Source organism: Nuphar pumila, chromosome 3, assembly GCF_984573655.1.
Source record: "Nuphar pumila chromosome 3, dmNupPumi1.hap1.1, whole genome shotgun sequence".
In the NCBI taxonomy this organism is placed as follows: domain Eukaryota; kingdom Viridiplantae; phylum Streptophyta; class Magnoliopsida; order Nymphaeales; family Nymphaeaceae; genus Nuphar; species Nuphar pumila.
The window spans coordinates 26,580,642-26,603,727 of record NC_143251.1 but is presented as its reverse complement, the minus strand read 5'-3'; the positions used below and the strand labels follow the sequence as shown (position 1 = coordinate 26,603,727).

At 36.5% G+C, this 23,086-nt stretch overlaps 1 protein-coding gene across 1 annotated transcript in view; it reads left to right on the top strand.

Annotated features, from left to right (window-relative positions):
• The window catches only part of LOC149842379 (WD repeat-containing protein DWA2-like), a 29,755-nt gene extending 19,341 nt beyond the window's left edge, over window positions 1-10,414 (top strand). Inside the window, exons 8-13 of the mRNA XM_090001407.1 lie at window positions 8,455-8,543; window positions 8,823-8,868; window positions 8,950-9,023; window positions 9,124-9,197; window positions 9,267-9,325; window positions 10,059-10,414. Of these exons, the coding sequence (XP_089857533.1) occupies window positions 8,455-8,543; window positions 8,823-8,868; window positions 8,950-9,023; window positions 9,124-9,197; window positions 9,267-9,325; window positions 10,059-10,100 (384 nt within the window). The 3' untranslated portion in view covers window positions 10,101-10,414. The remainder of the gene's footprint in view (window positions 1-8,454; window positions 8,544-8,822; window positions 8,869-8,949; window positions 9,024-9,123; window positions 9,198-9,266; window positions 9,326-10,058) is intronic.
• Window positions 10,415-23,086: the final 12,672 nt, after the last annotated feature.

The window sequence follows — 23,086 nt, the reverse complement described above, 5'->3', positions numbered from 1 at the left end:
CCTTTTTATACTTGATCTAGTGCTTCTCCACTCCTTCAATCATTGATATGGGACTATTGTGTAGACCCATCCCTTATATGAATTAAATGTATTATGAGAAAATCCAACCTGAAAGTGACTCCTTTTCTTGCATTAAATTCATTGCATTAAAGAGTAAAGAATAAGAATAGAAAATAAAATAGACAACCAACCTAACCAACTCATGTATCAATAAATATTAATTACTCTCTCTCTCTCTCAACATTCTAAAATTGGATGTGTAACGACCCCAACTTATTCTCGTGAAAAGTGATTTTTTTTAAAACAATTACGGAAACCAAACCCAAGGATCCAGGGTCCACCGATTTAATAATCACCAAACTACAAGAGATAGTGCATTAAATTAACGAAGGCATAAAAAACTTTATTACTCAATAAAATCAATGTCATAATAGCAAAAATAAATAAGTAGTCTGTAACATAGAGCCACTCTGTCAAGAACATCAGAACATGTCACACAAACTTGCAGGCTCTATGTAGCAAGTCACCCTATCACTGAGCTCCCGGTTCTTAAAAATATTTTTGAAATACAGGGTAAAAACCAGAGTTCTTTGTATGAATTCTTCTAAAAATTCAAACAGAAAGGAAAGAGCATAAATCAAATTCATGCATAAATTTCACGGGAATGTGACAACAATAATTTCATAATTAGTTTACCATTCAAGCATTTAGAAAAAGTATCATGCAATAACAATTTTAATACGAGACAGGATAAGTATGAATGCATGAACTAATGCAGAACAGTAAAGATGCATGATTCAATGTACATGCATGAATACTTGTTAAGTTATTATCAGAGGTTTGTATGCATGATCTTATTAAATGCACACAATTTTTAGTTTTCACTTTTCTTAAACCTGCAGATACTCAAAACGGGCACAACAATTCCCGAAGTCCAAGTTAGCTTTTCAATTGTAGCTTAACACAATTTGTATTTTATTACTAGGTTTCACATTTGTTCCTCGACTGATATCAAGAATCAACACCATCTATTGGAACATTAGAAATCAATATATAATGTTTGGACATCAGGGAAATCAGCATCCACTGATGCTACTTTCTTAGTATACCAATAACAAATGTATCAACAATACTACCCCCAGACAAAGTTGCTGAAATCTCCCTAAAACCGTGACCGAGGGATGAACGGTGCACCATATCAGGTTCAGGGGCATAATCGCACATAGGGTTTTAGTATCCTCATGGTTTCCAACGATCGCTATTCAAGATTCCCACACTGTGAAAATGTATCAAGGAAGAGATTAATTATATTGTTTGGTCTCTTTTACCATTTTAAAAAAAAATTAAATTCTTTACACAAGAACTGTTTTGCAAATGTACATGCAAAACCTAACTCGGGCCCTGGCCCGTCACATTTTAACCGTGCAATAATTTTGGAAAGCCAATAATTTCAGAACAGATTTTGCAATGCATAAACAATTTTGGAGCAATACATGCTCCGGGCCCACATGACCTACAAGAATTCACATTTGACCATAAGAGCATTTCAAGTGATATATGCATCTTATGCAAAATTTTTAGTGAACATGCACACACTTGATCAAAACATATTCACAATGCACATTCCATCACAAAACAAGAATGTACATAAAACTAATATGCATATGCATGCGAACCGATGCTTGCAACACACATTAACATGATCTGATTTATGCATAAGCTCTCAAACATGCACATGATCATATTCATGCAAACATTAAAATGAATTTCATAATTTCCAATGCGTATGACATGAGCATTTGCAACATGATAATTGAATGTACAACATGCACAATTTATATTCAACATATGGATATGTATTTTGTCTCATCCGGCCCCAAGACATGCGATCAACCGCATGTCGCTGTTGTGCTAAGGCAAGCAACAACATGCTGCCAAAATGCACATCAAAGTATTGTGAACAACACTATGTGGCTGCACAAAGGGTGCAACACTGCTGCCCCTAACCGCTTGCTAAATGCAACTGAAAACAGGCTGCATCCAGCAGGGTTATAGGCAGCCCAAAAACAACATAAGACAGATTTTAATGAGGTGAGTCAATGTTGATGGTGGACAGCCTATAGCATGACATAGACAATTTTGGATAGCAAAACAGATTGCTATATATAACAACACTGTGTGGTATGCACACCGACCAAACAGGTTTTATTATGCACGACAACAACAATTTGATAACCAAAATCAGACAGACAGTTTAGTATTCATAACCGGAAAACAATTTAACAAGCAAATAACATATCGAACTCTTGATATACATAACAACAGTAAAACAATTTAACAAGCAAACAACATATCAAACTCTTGATATACATAATAGCAGAAAATGTTTTTGATATACATAATCAGTAAAAAGTTTACATCTACCACATAATGCTAATCTGATCACCATGGTAGCCTGTCACAGTTTTGTCTTGACAGTGACATGATATTGTCAAAACCAAGTTTCATAAAGTAAAGCTAAGCTGATGACAGTCGGCCAGACTAAAATCAATCTAATAACAGTCCATGGTAAGGTTAACCAAATCTGTCAGGAAAATAAACTTTCATGATAGTTCACATATAGGTGCTAAAATAGATTTTATAACCAAAAATTAGATTGATAACAGTCGGCCAGCCATCGGCCACTAACATGACCAAAAAAAATATGCTCATAGGTTTTAAATGCTCAATACAGTCCACGGCAAGGCATGGAAAAAATCTGATTATCAGTCCAACCTTAATGAATTTAATGACAGTCCAAGAAGTAGCATGTTAAAATCTGATTTTTCTTTTTTAGTCCATCAAATTGAACTCAATAAGAGTCCGTAAAACAGTATGTTAAATCTGATCACCAATCCATCAGATTGAACTCAATAACAATTCATAAAATAGTATGTTAAATCTGATTACCAATCCATCCGATTGAACTCAATAACAGTCCATAAAACAGTATGTTAAATCTGATTACCAATCCATCCGATTGAACTCAATAACAGTCCACCTGAAAATCGGCAGGGCATCTCATAAATATATATATATATATATATATATATATATATATATATATATATATATATATATACACACGAAGCAAAAAATACACTAGGTAATGACAGATTTCATACACGTCCACATGAACATGAACATGAACATGAACAAAATATCAAAAAGTCTATCTACATGCTTCCTTTATTATATTTTTCTTTCATGTAAAAGTTAAGAATCATGGTATCGATAAATCTGAAAATATATTCGCATATATTTTCAGATATGTGCACATAGGGAAATCGATTTATGTATGAAAAATGATACGAATATATTAATATGCTAAAATCGACAATACATATACCTAAATATATGTTGTTTCGCAACCAGATTTCCCTTTTCCCTCAAACCCATACATGAATCAGATTTCTACCTATTTCTTCCCGTAAAAACTTAGAGAGAAATCCATACCTTAGATTAGAAACAAAAATAAATCGAAAAGTCGTCGGATATAGGGTGGAAAAGACAGATCGACAACCTTTCCTCTCCTTCTTCTTCTTCTTTTTTCTCTTTCTTTCTTTCTCTCTCTCTCTCTCCCCCCCGAGTTGGGCTCCCTCTCTCTCTAGAATATCGATTATAGAGAGAGGGGAAGTCCAACCCCCTTATAAACTCTTTCTAGAATATTTTATTTTTCTTTTTATTCTCTTGATATTTATTTATTTTTGTTTTATCTATCAAGAATCCTCTAGAGGGTAACACCCCCTCTAGAGTCTCTTTTCTATAGAGGATAGAGTTCTACAAGAACACCTTTCTAGGTAGAGTTCTGCTCCATGTGGAACTCTACCTTATCTAAATAAATAAAATTTTGAAATTTAATTAATTAATTTTTTTTATCAATTAGTTAAAATTTAATTATTAAATAATTAATTTTTTATAATATTCCAAAGGGTGTCACCCCCTCTGGAAGTCCTATTAAAGCAAAATTCTCTTTTAATTTAATCTTTAAATTGATTTTAAAGCTTTAAATTGGTTACTCTTTGATTTTGGATTCGGATCCAAGATCCAAATTCATATCCAAAATCTATATGGATCCCAATGTAAAAACCCGAGATTTAAAAAAAATGGAATATCGAATTCTGGTTGGATCCGACTGAATCCGGGTTCAACCCCCCCCCCCCCCCCCTTGTGGTTTGTATTTAAACCCTTGAGGGGGGTTCCTCTTTACGAAAAGCGGAAAACCTTTCCCCCTGCTCTCTCTCTCTCCCTGACACTCCCTCCCCTTACGCTCTTTCCCTCTCCGCCCCTCGTCTTCTTCCCTCAATTCGTCGGCGGGACCCGACCCCCTCCCTCGCCGGAGCCCTCCCTGTGCCAAAGACCTCCTACCTCCCTCTCCCCGACGCTATCTCTCCCCCCTACACTCGCTCCTCTGTTCGTCAGAGCCGTCGTTCGTCCGTCGAAGCTACCTAACCCCGCAGGTATGCGCCCTCCCTCTCTTCTCCCTGTTTATTCTCCCTCTCTCTGGGTTAGCCGGCAGGAGGGCGTTGCCCCTCCTGCCCTCTCTCTGTATTTCCGATGAAACAACGGCAGGGGAGGGGTGTCGCCCCTCCTGTCGTCTCCAACCCTCTCTCTTCCCCTAGTTAACAGGCAGGGGCGACATCCCTGTCTCTTTCTCTTCTCTGTTAGCAGGCAGGGGCGACACCCTCTGCCTCCTTCTCTTCCCCGCCTTCCGTTGGACAGACGTAACCGAGTTGAGCCCAACTCGATTCACTCACGACATAAGCCCGGCTTAGCCCAGTCGACTCGAACCAAATTCGGGTTCGACCCCTACGACGCAAGCATTTCTTTGTCCAATAACGTAAAAAGATTCCATCATTTTCTTTGCAACATGACAAAATACCTTTTTGTGCACCCCCATCAGCGCAACAGACGCGACACGTGCACCAAGGCACGAGCTCTTGAAAACCTACGCTTGAAATCGTCAACAAGTTACCATCTCCGAGGTAGGAGAAAGTTGTACAAAGGACAATGGAAGGACAATCCTAAAACTTATAAATAAGCATATAATTTATATATATATATATACATATACATATACATATACACATTTAATTTAAGGACACGGTTTTTCGATTCTTGTCTTTTTCCTTTATGTCGTTTACTTTGTCATCGTGCTATTACGTGCACATGCTATTGTTTACGCATTTATTTAGCTCGATGAGTGGTTTCACACATCAAGTCTTGCTTTGTATGGTTTACTTCGCCGCCGTGCTATTACGTGCACAGGCTACTGCATATGCATTTATTTAGCTTGATGTGTGGTTTCGCACATCAAGCCTTGCCTTGTACTATTTACTTTGCCACCGCGCTATTACATGCTCAGGCTATTGCTTACGTATTTATTTAGTCGAGGTAAGGTTTCGTACCCCATGCATTGCTTACGCATTTATTTAGCTAAGGCACAGTTTCGTACCTCATGTAATGCTTACACATTTATTTAACCGAGGTACGGTTTCGTATCTCGTGTACTGCTTATGCATTTATTTAGTTGAGGTACAGTTTCGTACATTGTGCACTAATGCATTTATTTAGTCGAGGTATGGTTTCGTACTTCATGCACTAAGTATGCATTGTTTTCGCTCAATATGTGGTTTCACACATCGAGTCCTGCCTTACCGTCTATCATGTTTGTCTTTTTTAAAAAAGACGCGGATTTCGCGCATGTACGCCAAAGATTTAAAGAAAAAGAGATTTCTTGTGACCTCTAACCAACCTTTAAACTACCATTATCTTCTATTATTATTATTATTTTTTTATTTTACTTTATCCTGTGGAATATTCCATACTAGTGGGGGACGCCCCCTTCTGGATGTATTAAGTGGGGTAGAGTAAGGTAGAACTCTACCTCATCCTCTACTCTTTAAATACACATTTATGTTTTTAAAGTTTAAATTCATTTTAGTTTTAAAAAGGTATGGATGGATTATGAGTCTGAGTTGGACCCGTGATCCAAATCCATATCCAATTTCAATTGGATCTCAACCCAAACCGGGTACTAGTCAATATGGATCTTGGACTATGTCTAGATCCATATTAACATCAGTCTAATTATAAACAGAGCGGGTCGAGTCCGATCCAAATCGAAAAAGACCCAAAAATAGAAGCTGGTCAAGTTTGAAAAACGCATTTTCTGAGCTAACAGATATCCAAATTCAATAAAATAGATCTCCTACGAGATCTACGTTCCGAAACAGATCTAACTATGGTCCTAGATCCATTTTGCTCTTGAATTTTGCCTGAATTTAACCTAATTTTAACTTGAATTTCGCTCAAATTTAAAGGTGAAAATAAATAAATTTACAGATTTTTCTTGCCATATATGGATCTTGTCAACGGGCCATGGACCATGTCCAGACCCATGTTGATGTCAGTCCATATTTAAATATTTTCCATAATTTTGTCATATTAAATATTAATATTTAATGAAAAACTATGATATATTACATAGTCAATTAATGGAAATAAATCCATCATCAGAAAGCATCATGACTTTCTAATCACAACCAGTTAGCATTCAGGTTCAGCAATTAGAATTTCAGATTTGAGCTAATCTGATTGTGCTTGTATCTAAAAAATTCAGGCAATGACTTCTATCAAGGAAGGGGAAGATGCCTATTTGTCTACCTGGTTTCTTGAGGTTTTCGTCAAATGATCAAAGGATGCTCCTCAACTTGAGACTTAAGGCAGAATCAGAATAAAAAACTGGATCCTACAGAGATCAAAAACTGGATAAAAGAAAGAATGAAAGACAATAAAAAACTAGGGTATCACAGTACCTGATTGATTCGGATGGGGGAAGTCCTCCAGAGAGAGAGAGATCAGTGGAGCTCTCAGCTCTCGTCCAGCAGTAGAGAGAGAGAGATTGTTGGAAACTAAGTTTTTTTTAGAAAACCTAGACATACGTGGACTTGGATGATGGCATGTACCCACATGTAATAAAGTATGTGGTAATGTAACCCAAGAATGCACAAGCATTCATAAAGTTAAAAAATGGACAAGCACTAAGTTACACAAATAAGAAGTCCACAAGGGACAATACAAAAGCCTAAAAAAGGCTACACAAACATGAGAAATAATGAAATATTTATTAGAGAGAGCATGAAAATGCTTGACCATTACAAGGGGTGGAATCCCCTATTTGTACACATATGAGAGAGCAGTGGGGTCTCCCACATGGAGTCGTTGGGGCTCCCAACGACTCCATGTTGGGACTCCCAATGCATGCTACAAAAAATAAAAATAAAAAAAGGAAGAATAGAAAAACATAAAAATAGTTGGTTTTAGAAACAACTATGTAAAAAGTCTAAAATACCCCTATCGGGTATATATATATATATATATATATATATATATATATTAACATCACATGCCATCATCCATGTGGTGTGAGAGAGAAAGGACGAGAGAGAGACATTTAAGATCCACACACTACATGGATGATGGCATGTGAGCACATGGCATCATCCATGTCCACACACTACAAGATCCACCACCATATCTATTTGTGAGAGAGTGTCATTTAAGGCAGTTGCATGGGAAAGGACAAGAGAGAGAGAGAGAGAGAGATCCATTTAAGGTAACAGCTGGAATTTCCAAAGCATTGCATGCATATTTAAAGTGAGAGCAGCTATATTTCTGCATGCATCACAGCTGTTAGATCTCAAAAGATCCAATGGCTAATAAAAAGCAGGGTCTCCGGGAGCACCGTATCGTTACTATATATATATATATATTTATTTATTTATTACTTTGGGTTAATTACAAATATGCTCATACTCTGGTATACAATGTACAAGCATGTGTAAAACTGCAAAGCATGCAGAACCAATTCTTGAATAAAAGACCTAGGAGTTGCACAGTATTGTCCCAGAATCTCAGGGCAAAGTTACGGTGGTCCAGATAATTAAGAAAATTCCCCTGGATGTTTTGGTCTGTTTCTCCTATGCGGAACATAACTGTGCACTTTTCTACTGCATCTTTCAGCACCTGTGAGATAGCATTGTTTTATTTTCTATAGGTGCTGATGGTAGCAAAGCTGTATTTCAGTGTCTGAGTCATAAAAAATTGTGAGGAACCGAGGATTATTCTGCATTAGAACATAAGCAACCATAAGGAGTTAAGGACTATTCTGTTCCTTGATGCCATGCGTTCACTTAGCATGCATTTGTGCAAAAAAAAAAAGATTTGGTGGCATGAAATGTATAGATTTTACTTTTGCAAGAAATAACTTTTAATATTTGTTGATTTTCTTTGCCTTTTTGGTGGTTTCTTAGAAATTCATTAGCATGAAGAAGCTGAGTGCCTCTTCTTTCAAGATTCTACATGGCTTTTGTTTTCTTGTTTGACTGATGAAAATGGTTCTACTTACCCCAGGTGACTGCAGAGTATGAATCTGGCATTTACATTTGGGATTTTAGAATGCCAAATTCTCCTATCAGAGAGCTTCCTGGTCATGCACATTGGTATCTTTCTATAGACTACCTTGGAGTTTCTGTAATTGATATTTGCAAACTTCTGAGTTTCTGTAATTGATATTTGCACACTTCTCTTCATTTATTACATCCCACTGAATGTACATACTTGCAGGCCTATTATTGTTACTGATCTTGCTAGGACTAGTGATTTTCAGCCCAACTTGCACTAGGCATCTGGATGCTTTTCTTTTCTTTTCTGTATGTTCCTTTGGCTGTGCTTTTCCTCAAGAATATTGTATGTTTGAGCATATTTTGACTGAATTGCAGGACATGGTCCATCCAGCACAACCCAGAATATGATGAGCTGATTTTGGTAATTCGATTATGAGAATGATTATTTCTTAATTCCATTGCTTGTGGTATGGTAAACTCTTTGGGCCATTCATTATCGCAGAGCTCTGGAACAGATTCTGCTGTTAACCTGTGGTTTGCTTCTGTGCATGGCGGTGATGTTGCTACATCTGAAAGGTATTCTGCTTTTCTAGGGGTGAAGGGTCTCTATTCTTTCAGTATTTTTAGTCCACTTTTTATTCTTTGTGGCTTGTAAACTATTTCTATTGTTCCACAGCATGTCTGAGTCACCTTCCAGAAAAACAGATCCTCTGGTTCACTCATATGGTGATTATGAGGATTGTGTATATGGTAAGCTTCCTTTTTTTTTAATTTTCAGAAAGGCTGGATTGAGCTTTTGATAACCACCCAAAACTGCAGGTCTTGCATGGAGTTGCCGGGAACCATGGATATTTGCTTCTTTGTCATATGATGGGAGGGTAAGTAGATGATTGACTTTATTTTCAGTTTTTTTTTAAGTTGCTGCAGCATGTTACAGAGACATATTCTTGCAGGAAAAATTGCTAGACATTATATATTTTCAGAATATTTTTGTGTGTTCATCAAATCGAAGAGCATGTAATATTCAGTACTCCCACAAATTTTGGGATATTTTGGACTACCATATAGGCTAGTTTCTTTTCCTCACTGAAATGAATAAATGGGTTTGCATGAATATTCTTGAAAATTATTAGCATTTGAACTGCTATTAACAGTAAATTTACCAATTTTTTTGCCATTGCTTAACCATAGATAAACATGTTGCGCTGTTTTCACATAATCGTGAAATCCATTCAGTATCTTAGATGTTCCTTTTTTTGTTGTTTTGGTTCTGCCTTCATATTAAGTTCTTTTTCCATGATATATATTTGGTGCTTACATGGTTAGACTCAAAATATTGGTGTCTTACAACTCAGTATGAAATGCATGCAGAGAAGCATAATAATTGAACACCACAACTACTGTCTAAACTTCCAGTGGCAAGTTCTCTTTTTCTTCAGGCCAGAAATATCCCATAGTGCTTCTGAAAAACATTAGCATTCAGGGCACAAATGCATGTTGAGTGTCATCGTTTCATATAATTTCTTGGTTGGCAAGTATGTTCATCCAATTTTATGACCAATTGAATGCCTTTGTTGCGCTCAATCAAGTTGTACCTTGTGACTACTGCAGGTGGTGGTAGAATCTGTCAAGCCATACCTTCCAAAGCGATGAAAGCTAATGCCTGGAAGCCCCGGTTTCAGAGCACCTTATTTTGGATGTTTCCAGAAATTGATCAGTGGCAATTTGCCTTTGAGTGCACAAGCTGGAGTGCATTTGATTGCGTTTAGCATAAATACCCAACACATTAATGTTATTGTGACTTGTGATTACCCAGTTCTTGCTCTGAGGTTTCCGCTTAAGATTGAACTAGCAAAAAAACCTAAGCTGTTTTATTCTATCCTGCAAAAAGGCTTCTCATATGCTGACAATTCTAAAATTGCAAAGCTGGGTGCCATGTTGGTAGGTTTCATGGCACACAATTTTTATTTCTTTTTGTGCTTAAAACTCATTGATTCTTAGAGATGCATTGTTTTTGTGATTTATCGGATGTAATTACGGCTGCTTAAGTTCCACACGTGAATCTGAGTACCAAAATACCCTGGTTGCAGTAGAGGTTGAGTTCATAGGAGGCATCGAGCAGACCAGGTTCAAATGAGGCTAGTCTGTCATACCGGGCTTACTACCCATATATGCCCTTGGCTTTGTACCTTTGCCAGGCTCGAGCCTAGTCTGGACTTGCATGTTACGCTTGTCCGACCAAATTGAACTGGATAAAGCCTTAAGCATAAGCTCAGACCTTGACTGTTTAGAAAAAATCATGCCTGAAGTTGATAGGCTTGGAGTTGGATCCAGCCCAAAGCCGGCCTAGCCTACCTGCACAGTAGTAGCTTTTAAGTTTGCCATTGTCTCAGTCAACACTGATACTGGTCATGTGATCAGGCTGTTGGCCATGAACTGATCCATGGCACAGACTTTCTGGCGCTGTTGGGTATTATGAAGGAACATTGTCCTTGGCAGCCTCATTCAGATCTTCAAGGAAAACAGCTTTAGTCAAAAGAACAATATAAGTCTGTGGTGTGCGTTGTTCCTTTTCTAAAGTTAACTGGTATGGTTTGTCAGAAACCTCTTGTTTGGACATGGTCCGAGCCCTACTCCTGGGTGGTGGTGTCATCATTTTAGGTTGATGGTCGGTAAGAAGTGCATCAACGTGTTCATGTAATCACATTCCATCAAAGAAAGGACTCTTCTGGATTTATAGGCCAAATGGCCATCCAGAGAGTTTCAGTTCAGAGATCCATGCAGAGCTAGTAGGTCACTGCCCCGCTGTTGCCTAGGCCCCCTTGGATGAATGTGATGCTAAGCCTGGGGTTTGTTTTCTTGCACAATGGCCCTCAAAGTTGCAGTTTTGCTAGAGGTGCCCCCCCCCCCCCCCCCCCCCCCCACACACACCCTCCCATGTGTTTCTTTGGGTGGTTGACTACAGAAGGTTGGGTACCTTGTTCAAGCAAAATGCACCTTCTTGTTGGGTTAGTAGACAACATGCATTTGGAAAGCAAAAATGAATCGTATTGTACGGCAAAATGACATGTTTTCTAAAATGCCACGTAATTTTTGAAAATTACAAATGTTTGACATTTTTAGGATATGTTTACCCTTCATACAGTTTGCGTGATATATTGGTATGCTTTCTAAGGATCATAAACTCTCATTAAAATGTAGATTCACACATTTTTTGTGGGGATCTCACGAAGTTCACATAACCAAATTTGCAAACCTCCTGTAATTGAAACCTGCATAACTTCACAAATACCTCACTAAATTTACATATATGATATGACATTCTCGAGATACTATGCAAACCTTCTTTCAGTAACTAATCATAAAGGAGATTCACAAACATGTAGTGATCTGCAAATATAACATGTTGCAAAGTTTATATAACCAAATTTGTGAACCTCCTGTAAATAAAATCCATGTAACTTTATAAATACCTTAATAAATTTGCATGTACAGTATGACATTCGCGAAATATCATGAGAACCACCTTTCAGTAACTGATCCTCAAGGAGATCCGCAAATATGTGACTATCTGTGCAATTTTTATATATTTGTATGCTTGTTGAATCATATATAAGGTTATTTTTGTTTATTTTGTTTTTCTTTTTATGGAAAGAACTCTAACCCTTTTCCCACTAAAACTCTCAGCATTTTTCCTTTCTACACTTGTCGTGATTATCATAAAAAAAATTTGTTGCATTTTAATAAGGTTATGGTATCATTTTCATCAACTTCCCTAATTAGGTTGAAATATGAGTTTCATACAAACTATATATATTATTCTGAACAACCCCGACTCATCCCAAGGGGAGACTTGATGTTTACGAGACAAGTTTGGATTCGTCCATGTGTCCTAGCCAAACTAGGATTGGGGGATGTTCCACCCATCTGAGCTCCTACTTGGATTCTCTTTCTCTTTTGGATTCTTTATTTTCTTAGGACTCTTGTTTCGTTTATGCTATGAGGTAGATTACATATAGGTGTTTGTTCTTGCTTTATTCTTTAATAAAGTTTATTGAGTGGATCTTTATTTTTCATTCTTGTTCATGATTTTCATCTTCAAGGGATTGATATTCTCCTTCCACACTCCCCTATCACTTTCCCAGCGTATGACACCAATCAAGAGGGAACAATTTTTGCCCTCCTCGCAGCTGATGCCTCCTTTTGGGATCCATGACCAGGCCTCACCCATGACTGGATCTGTGAGAATCGTCCCTCTTTGAGGTCGGGTTTTGACATTTGGTAACAGTGCGAGGCTTTTTTGGGGATCAAGATCAACCAGATCTGCATTCTTGGAGTTAGATCATATTCTTTTTTGTGTCAACAAGGGATCACGCCCTTCACGGTTTAGACCAGGTGAGACCTCAAGGAGGGATGATTTTGATAGATCCAATTATGGGAGAGGCCTGGACTTGGATTCCAAAAGGGGGTATTGGTAGGGAGGAGGAAGAAAATTGTTCCCTCCTAGCTTGCATCTTGCAATGAAAAAGTGGTAGGGGTGTGTGGAGGGAGAATATTGATCCATCAGAGTTAAAAATTATTCACTCAATAAACTTCATTAAAGAATAAAACAAGAATAAACACCTATATGTAGTCTACCTCAGAGTCCAAAAGAATCAAGAGTGCCAAGAAAATAAATAGTCTATAAGAGAGAGAATCCAAGAAGTAGGAATCCGGATGGGTGGGGTGTCCCGTAATCTTAGTCTTGTTGGGACTCTTGAGTAGATCTGGATTTGGGTTGTAGACATCGGGTCTCCCTTGAGATGGGCCAGGGCTTTGATATTTGTGCAATCGTTACTGAGCCTGAGTGGATACATTTTCGAGTTTGGTTGTGAAATCGTTTAAGGTTTTGGTCCACGCATGGATCAGACCTTAACCAGGTTGAGAATGACCAAGATCAGTCCCTAACTGGTCTAGGATTGACCAATTTTCTTTCAAAAAAAATTAATAAACAAAATAAGAGAAGTTATGGGTTCAAATGCCGAGTTCAGGCATGCAATTAATCAGATGGTGGAGGTAATGACATGGACTAATTCCTTCATGGATCAGTCATGCCAGGATGACTAAAAGTGACTCAAATTAGTCTTTGGCTGAGTAGGGACTGATCTGCGTCAAGAAAATATATATATGGTGAAACACCACCGATTAGGAACAAAAAAATTATTTTGCTTGAAAGAACCACTTATCATTGTGCCTATTCTTGCAAGAAGGTGAAATATTTTTTTAAAAAGGAGAATTCATAGCCTCTCCCTAAAAATATGCTCTATGAATATACTTTTGCTCAATTTTGTTCTCATCTTTGCTCATGAGTTTTTTTTAGAGCTTTAGTAAATTAGTTTGGTGAAAGGTATAGATAAACACATAAGGATATAGCCAAAAAAAATAAAATAAAACTTAAGGAAGAAAATAATATCTATACCACACCAACTGAAAAAAATATATATAGATAAATATTTGTTGTTCAATGAATGCATATGGTTACGAACAATATCGAAAACTTTTCTAAGAAAATAGTTTTTGAGATTACAAATCGGTTTTCCGGTTTAATGGATATGAAAATGTGGTTTATTTGCTAGAAAGTTGGTTTTATTAGTAGTTGAAATTTTCATAATGTTGTATGACATGTTGTTAGTGAAAAACAATGAAAAACTCAATTTGGTTTGCATATTTTTGTTCACTCGAATGCACTTTACCTGTTATTGTGAATAACCGGTCTGACATATGTTTGGTAAATCGTTTGTATCTCTTTCGTCGGAAAAATTTTTTATGAACAGTTTACTGCATTGGAAGACTAATAAAATTTCATATAATCTTTGAAATTTTGGGTTTTGTTCCCCGACTATGCACTGGACAGTGACAATTAGAACAAAAAAGTATAGGCGAACACTAAACTAGTTATATCTCTCTCGTTCGAAGGAATTTTTATGAACAATTTATGGCATTAGAAAGCTTACAATTTTTTTTATAATCTGCCAAAAATTGAGCTATGTATGCAAATTGTACATAGTACTATGATAGTCATAACTGTAAAACAGTTTGGGGGTCCAACGGGTCCTGAATCGACTTAGAACCGAGATAACAATGAATGTGATACCTTACCGATAGTCGAATCAGATTTTGATATGAAATGAATGGTACTGCAAATGTGATTCCAACACTGATTTTATGCATGTATTGAGTTCCTAAATAGAGTTACAAATTGAATAAAGTGCTTATTGCATAAAATAACTTTCATTGCAAATTACTATCGAATTGAATGAAAATGTGCATGGAATGAGAATGCATATGGATGCAACAACTTGTATATGACCAATGCCTATTGATGAATGAATGTTAAAGTAAAAAATATAAAAATATGCAATGATGCATGATTGTTAATTGACATTTGAAATATTTGCATCCATCCTGAATCTTTAATTAGATTCTTAGTGTGAATTGCATGGACTTAATGAGTTTAAAAAGGTTAACCATGTGACACTAAAGTATGATGCTTACAAGGATAGGGTAAGTGTTACATATGACTTCATGGATATTGGTTTTGAGCATGTAAGGTTGTTCTTCCCCAACTACGAAGATAGGGAAAACCTTCATAGTAGACCACAAGGTGAATGGTTAGAAACTCATGAGTGTAAGTCTGATGCATCGGGTTGGTGGTGTTGGGAGCTCTCTCTCGATAACGGTTGTCCCTCACCCGAAACTGGTGAAAGGTGCCCAACCAGGTCCAAAGTCACAAATTGTATGGCCATCACCCTGATTCAGGTTTATGTTTGTGTCGCACCCACGGGGTTAAGTAAAAACTTAAATTGATTGTACATATTGCGAAAAGCAAATGCATAAGCAAATACTTATATATTGCAGAAAGCAGAAGCCTTTGCACCGTTTGGCACAACGACAATCTCAAATGCATAAGCATATATATATATATATATATATATATATATATATATATATATAATGAAAAACAAGAGCCTTGGTACCGTTCGACGCAATGATAATCTCAAATGCATAAGCAAATACATATATCTTGAGAAAAGCAAAACTTTATAATTGTTTGGTGTGCAAACCTAACAAAGCTAGGCGGTGGTGCTGCAACAAGGTAGTTGAGGCACTCCTAGGTCGTGGTTGACATGTCCTTTACGTCTGGTACGATCACAACAAGAGTGTCTTTTACAGAATTCAACAATGTGGTGATATGATGAGATTTAGACTAAAACCTGGATGAGAACTATTCTAGGTCAAACTGGGTTCGAACCTACCTCAAGTGGGCTAGGCTAGGTCAAATGGATTGGACCTAGTCGAGGAAATGGTAGAGGAGGTCAAGTAGTCAAGGCTAAGGGGATTTGTCCCAACTGAGTTTGGTCTAGGTCAGGTGGGTCCAAGCTCACCTCAAGTAGGCTAAGTCTAGGTCAAGTGGGTTTGACCTAGGCTAAGACCAAGACAATGGAGGAGAGAGAAAAGCTAGCCTAGTAGGTCAAGTGGTCTTGACCAAACTGGGCTCAGCCTAGGCAAGGCAGGTCCAAGCTCATTGCAAGTGGGATTGGTCTAGGTTAGAACAAAGAGAGAGTAGAGAGAGGAGAGTGGCTAGAGAGAGAAAAGTAGAGAAAGAGGGGGAGATGTTTTCTAAGAGGGGGTCACCTCTTATTTATAGGCAACATTTTAGGTCTTGGATTCTATGGGGTCTGGATCTGATCAAGATGCTCATTTGATTCAAGATCCAAACTTAGTGATAAAGTAATAAAAAGACTTTTATGTCCCTATGGAGCCCACCTCATGATTTCATGAGATATTTATGTGAGGTCCACAAGATATTTTTGGCAAGATATTTTTGTGGGTTCCACCAGATATTTTTGTGGGAGCTGTATATTTTTGGAGTTTCGTCGATATTTTTTGTATAAAAATATAAATACACCATTTTCTTCATATCGACGAGACCAAGCGAGTTGGCTTATTGAAATCTCCTAATTTTGTTCAAGAAGAGAGTTATGGCTCCTTGACTGATTGAGCATATATCCTCAAGGATATATATGTTCTAAGTATAATTGGCTCATTGAAATTTGTTTGTTTCGCATTTTGGGTCAATATGATAGTTTTACATAAAATACCTCTTAGTTTTATTCAGAATTTTTACTAAAAATTCCAGGTCTTACATCATTACTCCCTTAAAAGAATTTCATCCTTGAAATTCTATTATGAGTTTTACATGAATAGCTCAGGATATTTCTCTTGCATATTGGATCGATAATGCTATTAGCAACAAGACTAAGTAGGTGTAACATATTTTTCACTAGTATGTCAATGTATCTATCCCAGTCAAATATCGGATAAACAATTTTGCAACCATTTGCAGGGTGTCTAAGTAGGTGTGGTGTGTCATTCACCTAGTTCATTATCATATTCATTTCAATCATCACCTCATATCACAATCTACAATCGATGAGGGTATACTTTTCATATATGAGTTCAGTATCAAATCACGCTACTACAATGACAACAAAGTTAAATCCATAGTCTCCCAACTGGCTATCAATCATAGCCATTCCATGTAACAATTTTATATACCCTGATAATTCTCATAAATATCTACCATATTAGAGCAAGTCCCCTATCAGATTACCTAGTCTTGAAAACGTACCTCCTCACAGGATCATCCTCATCATACTCACTTTATATTGAGACAATACACCCTCACAAAAATTATCTTAGCCAAGTTACTGGTTTTGGACATATATACTCATATAGGGTTTCTCAGAACTGCCTGGTCATGGAGCTATACATCCTCGTAGGCTTGCCCTGATCAGACTATCCGATTTTGGATAATATAAAACCTCACAGGGTCCTCCTCTTAGTAACAATTACTTAACGGTTTATGAATTTTATCAAGTGACTTCTAGTGTCGTAATTGCACAAACACAATTACCCACTCATAAGGTCAATGGTCACCAATTTGAGCACAAGCACGTATAAATTCGATTTGACAAGTCCAAGATTTTTTATCATTTCTTTGGACAATAAATACATATTGATTTAAATGACCATATACAAAGTCATGAGTCACCTGTCTAGGCTCGATCATTCATTTGATCTTATTTTATTTTTCAGTTGCTTTTTACCCAACACAACTTCTACCTATCAAGGGTATTTGATTTTCTCGCTAAGGTCATTATTCGTGAGTTGTTCAGTTGACAAAGCATAGATACGGTCCACCATAGGTTTTTGCTCTGGCATAGGTAGTGGCGGTCGTTGAAATAAGGGATGTTGCTGTGTTTGTTGAGAGGTATCTGTAGATCCCATATTTCTCTGTTGATGGTCTGAGGCCTTCTTGTGACATTCTCTTATATGATGGCTCTATTTGCCGCAATATAGGAACTCTCCTATGTCGCAGGGACAAGCCTCTCTGGAGTGATGTGTGCTACATCTCGGGCAACAAAAATTGGATTGTTGGTAGGGCAGAATGGGTCCCTCCATCTGCGATAGCCCCTTGGCCGGTGGAGCAAAGTTCTTTACTCTGAACTCTCTCTTGTGGAAAAATAGTCGTGATTTCTGCCCACCTGAGAATGTCCTCTTGTTGTTCTCATTGCTTGCTACTGGCCTTTTTTCTATGACCCCTTTGGATCGCTCTCAGTCTGTGTTAATCTTCAAAGTTGCTACCACAACAACTTGGAAAGTCTGGGGCATACTAGTTATCACACGAGACTGCAACCCTTTCCGAAACCCGTTAACGTATTTGTCGACCCTCTCCTTGTCAATTTTGAATAACATGTAGCAGTACCACTCAAGGTTTTGGAAATTTGTAGTATAGTTGATGAAACTTGTACTACTTTGTTTTAACTCCAAGAATTCCATCTTCTTCCTATTCTTGGAGTGTATCGAAAAGTAGTTCTCCAGGAAGGCTCTTCAAAAATCACCCTAAGGGATGACCCTGTACTCTAAGAACTAGATAATTTTAGTAGTATCCCAACACTTTTGTGTGTTGTCTTTTAACTGGTATGTGCCAAAATTGGTCTTTCTTTCCTCTAGCACTCCCAATACCAGAAATACGCATTTCGTATCTTTGATCCATCTTTTTGCAAGTTATGGATCAGTTCTACCGGCAAAGACCAGTGAGTCTAGCTTGAGAAACTTTTCGTAAGTTATTACTCATATGCTCTCATTGTGAGGTGGGGCCGGTTCCCGTCTCATCTCATGGATGACAATCACCAAATTATTGAGAGTCTCTAACAAGAACCCCTATATGTGGGACTCCTCGCTCGACATAGTTCTCATCGTCGTAGGAGTCATTTATCTATTCACATACAATTAATGTGGTTTAGTTTTTCGATATATATAAGGAAGTAAATTTTTACTTGTAGACGCAGTTGGAGTGTGCTTGGGTAGTAGTTTCGCACTCTCAAGTAGAGTTGGGGGTAGACCGGTGATGCCTTTTCATTCTAAAGTATGGCAGAATGATGACTCAGAGAGTGATAGAATGCAACAAAGAAAAACCAATCATTGTCTCTCAGACTCAGTGATCCTATCGAGGTTGATGGGGTACTGCTACTCCCCACACTAGAGTGATAGGGTTCACTGATGTGTGGGCTCTCATCTTTAAGACCAAGCGTTACCTGTCAACCCATGTCGACAGTATATTTTCTTTGGCATTTGTTGGCAGAATGCTGCTTTTTTGCCACAAAACTGGAAGTCCTGAACTTCAAATAGACATAACCATTCAGAGTGCATGATACGACACCGATAATAGTACCCTCACGAGTCGTGGATTGACATCTATACTTGAAAAAAATTTACATGATCAGAACTTAGAATTAATACTTATAGTGCGATATTATAAACATGACGGATCTTGAAAAAGGTTTATCAGACATAGGCTTTAATACCAATTCTGTAACGCCCTGGATTTTCAAAACAAAACTTGATAAAAAATTCATGGATTTCTTTTTTTTTTTGAAATGGAATTTAGAAAAGATTTTTAGCAGTGAAAATAGACAATAATGAGTCATCCATTTTAGAAGATGTCGAGTCAGTCACAAGTATATGGCCAAGCACTCATTGACCATCAAAGTATTCTATTTATCAAAACAAGTTATTTATTACAAACATCACTATTTGGAAAAACATTATTCTATAAAACTGGTTTTATAAATGAAATGTTCAATACAGTCTGAAGAAACCCTGAAACTTGATGTCGCCCTGCTCCGCATATCACATTACAGGTTCAATACTCGTATCACCTATAAAACGGGATCAGAACCATCGTTGGTCTGGTAGAAAAGCATTCCAATTGAAAATAAGTATAAAGCTTGGAAATATAAGGAGCCTCCCAGAGCCACAGTTAGAAACAATGTAGCTCAAGTCTTTATGACCTACTATATAAACACCAAAGCCTCTTCAGAGCCGCAGTTGGAACATCGTAGCTCAAGTCTTCACAACTTAGCATATAAACATGAAAGCCTCTTTAAGGCCGCAATTGGAATAACGTAACTCAAGTCTTCATGACTTAGCATATAAACACGAAAGTCTCTAAAGGGCAACAGTTGGAATAACGTAGCTCAAGTCTTCACGACTTAGCCTATTGGTATCCTACAAGTCAAAGCAAGAGCTTTTAGAGCTTAGCTTGGCCATGCATATACAACTTGGGTCATTTGTCTGATCGGTTTAGCAGTGTACCAATATCAATACTTTTCACAAGGTTGTGCATGAGTAATGCCAACATACATTTATTCATCCATTCATCCCTAAACCTATAGCTAATGCATTCTTTTGATATTTATTTGTTCATCTCTTGGTACACAAGAGAACTTAATTAGCTTCGGCGTCAAACGAAGTCATTTGGGGGTTTATTATGCTATGTATTTTGTGTATCTCAGAGGCTTGAATGACCTTGTCTGTAGCAGGGCAGCAGTCAAAACTCATGCCGGAAGACCCCCATGAGGTCATTTCGGATGTATCCGTCTACTGCAATAGCGGAGTTCAATCCTTAGATCTTAAAGATAACCTGACCTCCAAACCTCTTGAGTGATGAAAGGTCCCTTAAACTCTTTGGTTCATAACATAATACAGGTCACTCGTGGTTGCACCATCACTGTCATGCCACAATGAGTATAAGTCCTGAAGGGGTTCAACAACATAATATTTCTTATTAGGACGTCAAGTGCCACATAGGCAATCCAGGGCATTATGCACCAAGGTAATATGTACCCTAAACTTCACTTAGTATTCTGAAACATGAGTCACCCGTATGATCTAGGGACTATCGTTATGTTTTATTTATATGCATACAGGACCTTGCTCTTGGCATCTATGATGTTCACGAGCACTTCACCCCTTTTGGGTGAACAACCAACTCTGGTACAATGGCCCTTACGAGTCTTATCGTATAACAGTGTTTCACATGAGCATGCATAGACAATTATCACTTTAGATCGACTGCTCGGCGTATGTAGCCACAATGAGCACTGGCCTAATCAAGGCACAATGGCTACTTTGGCGCATCGACCCTTATGAGTATGATGCTCTTGTAGGTGGAAGTGGAACGAGCTATCTAGGCAGGGTTCCGACAATGGGGCATCATCATGTCATTCATACTAGCTCAGGCAAGTATTTTACCAAAAATGTTGGTAGCACTTTCTTTGTTTGACAGAGGAAGCATGACATTTCTTTTTACTACGAAAGGTGACTTATCAAAATTTTGACAGCATCTCCTCTATTTAACAAAAAAAGTGATATGCGCTTTTATATTCGGTGAACATCTTTTCAAAAAATTTTGCAGCACCTTCTCTCTTTAATAGAGAAAGTGTTATGCTCTTTTAAGCCCGGTGAACATCTTTTCAAACTTTTTGATAGCACCTCATCTCTTTGACGAAGGAAGCGCTATGCTTATTTGGGGTTAGATGTGCACCATTATGTGTACTTTGCATCTATCATGATTTTAGCTGAAAAACTCATAATTATTTGATATTTTACGAGAAACAACAGTGAAAGTAAGACAAAAATATTATTCAAAATTTAATTATAATTCAAGTATTAATTGACATTCAGAATAAATTTCAAGTTGAGAATTTATTCTAAATCAATGTTTCAATTTTTAATCGGATTTAATAAATATGTCTCGAATATTATATCAAGTTTGAAATATACAATAATTTGTATATTTATTTGAATTTGAATTTGGAACCTTCGATTTAATCTACAAATAATACCTACAAATTCTTTAAGATATTTTTAATGAATAAAATAATAATGATGAATTTTATGAGAAAGAAGTGTAAAACTATAAATTAGTCTAAAATAGAATATAAGAAACATTCTATGAAAAAAATTAAAGTTGATTCAAGTTGATTTAAGTGAAATTTGCATTCAGAATAAACTTTTTGAAAAAGATAAAATTTAATAAAATAACTGATAAATTTTATTAAAATAAAATCGAATAGGATTTTAAACGAATTTAGGATAACTTGATATGTATGCAAGGTGAATTCAATAAATTTGAATTTAGTTTAAAATCTAAGGTACAAAACCAAAGTGAAATCAAATATTCAAAACGACAACAGGTCCTGCCGAACCTAGTAGAAATCGTTTTCGAAATGCATTTTTCAAAAAATATTATTTTTAGAAGAGAAACTCTATAATGGTAATTTGAGTTAAGTTTTGTGGTATAGGGTTTGTAGGATTTTAATAAAAATATTAAGTGTGAAAAAAATACCCTACACGCCCAAGGGTATCATCGACTCTATAGAATTCAAATTTATGAGAAATTATTTTGAAAATTTTGAATTTAACCCTTAATGGATAATTAAAATAAATAATTTAAATATTTAAGAATTCAAAAAATCATGAATAGAAATTAATTATGTGTAGGTTAACTTAAATTTTATTTATTGACATTTCATTCTAATTTGTAAAATAATTTCATTTGAATTTGGTTTGAATTAAAATAGAATTTTATTTACTGTAATGACTTTCAAATATTAACTAAATTTAATAAAGTGGTAGGAGTCCATAGGTGGTCCATCTCATCCTACGTGACATAAAATTTAAAACTTTAAATTGTAATACGAAAATAAAGCTTTAAATTAAAGTTAAATTAAAGTTACCAAAAATTTAAAAGAAGGATTAAAAAGTCAAAAGTTGTCTTTTTTCAAAATCAAGCCCCATAAAGGGAGCATCTAGCCTAAAGGAGTCTAGAAGGACCTAACAAGGGCTAGGCCAAGGAAAGAAAGAAAGGAAGAATATATATATATATATATATATATATATATATATATATATATATATATATATATATATATATATATATATATATATATATATATATATATATATATATATATATATATAAGAATTTACCAAGTCAATTTGCTTGCCAAGCAAGCAAGTTGACTTTAATGTAAATGGAAAGGAGGCCAACCCATGGGGGTCAATCCATCAATTTCCTCACTTAACTAGCATATGATATATATGATATAATATATAAGATAGATAATACATATATTGTATACTATGCTTAATCTAGCAAAAGAAAGAAAGAAAAAGGAAAAGAAATAAAAAAAAAGAAAAGAAAAGTAATTAGAGATTTGAAAACTTAACCTAGATTAAATCAAGGAGTG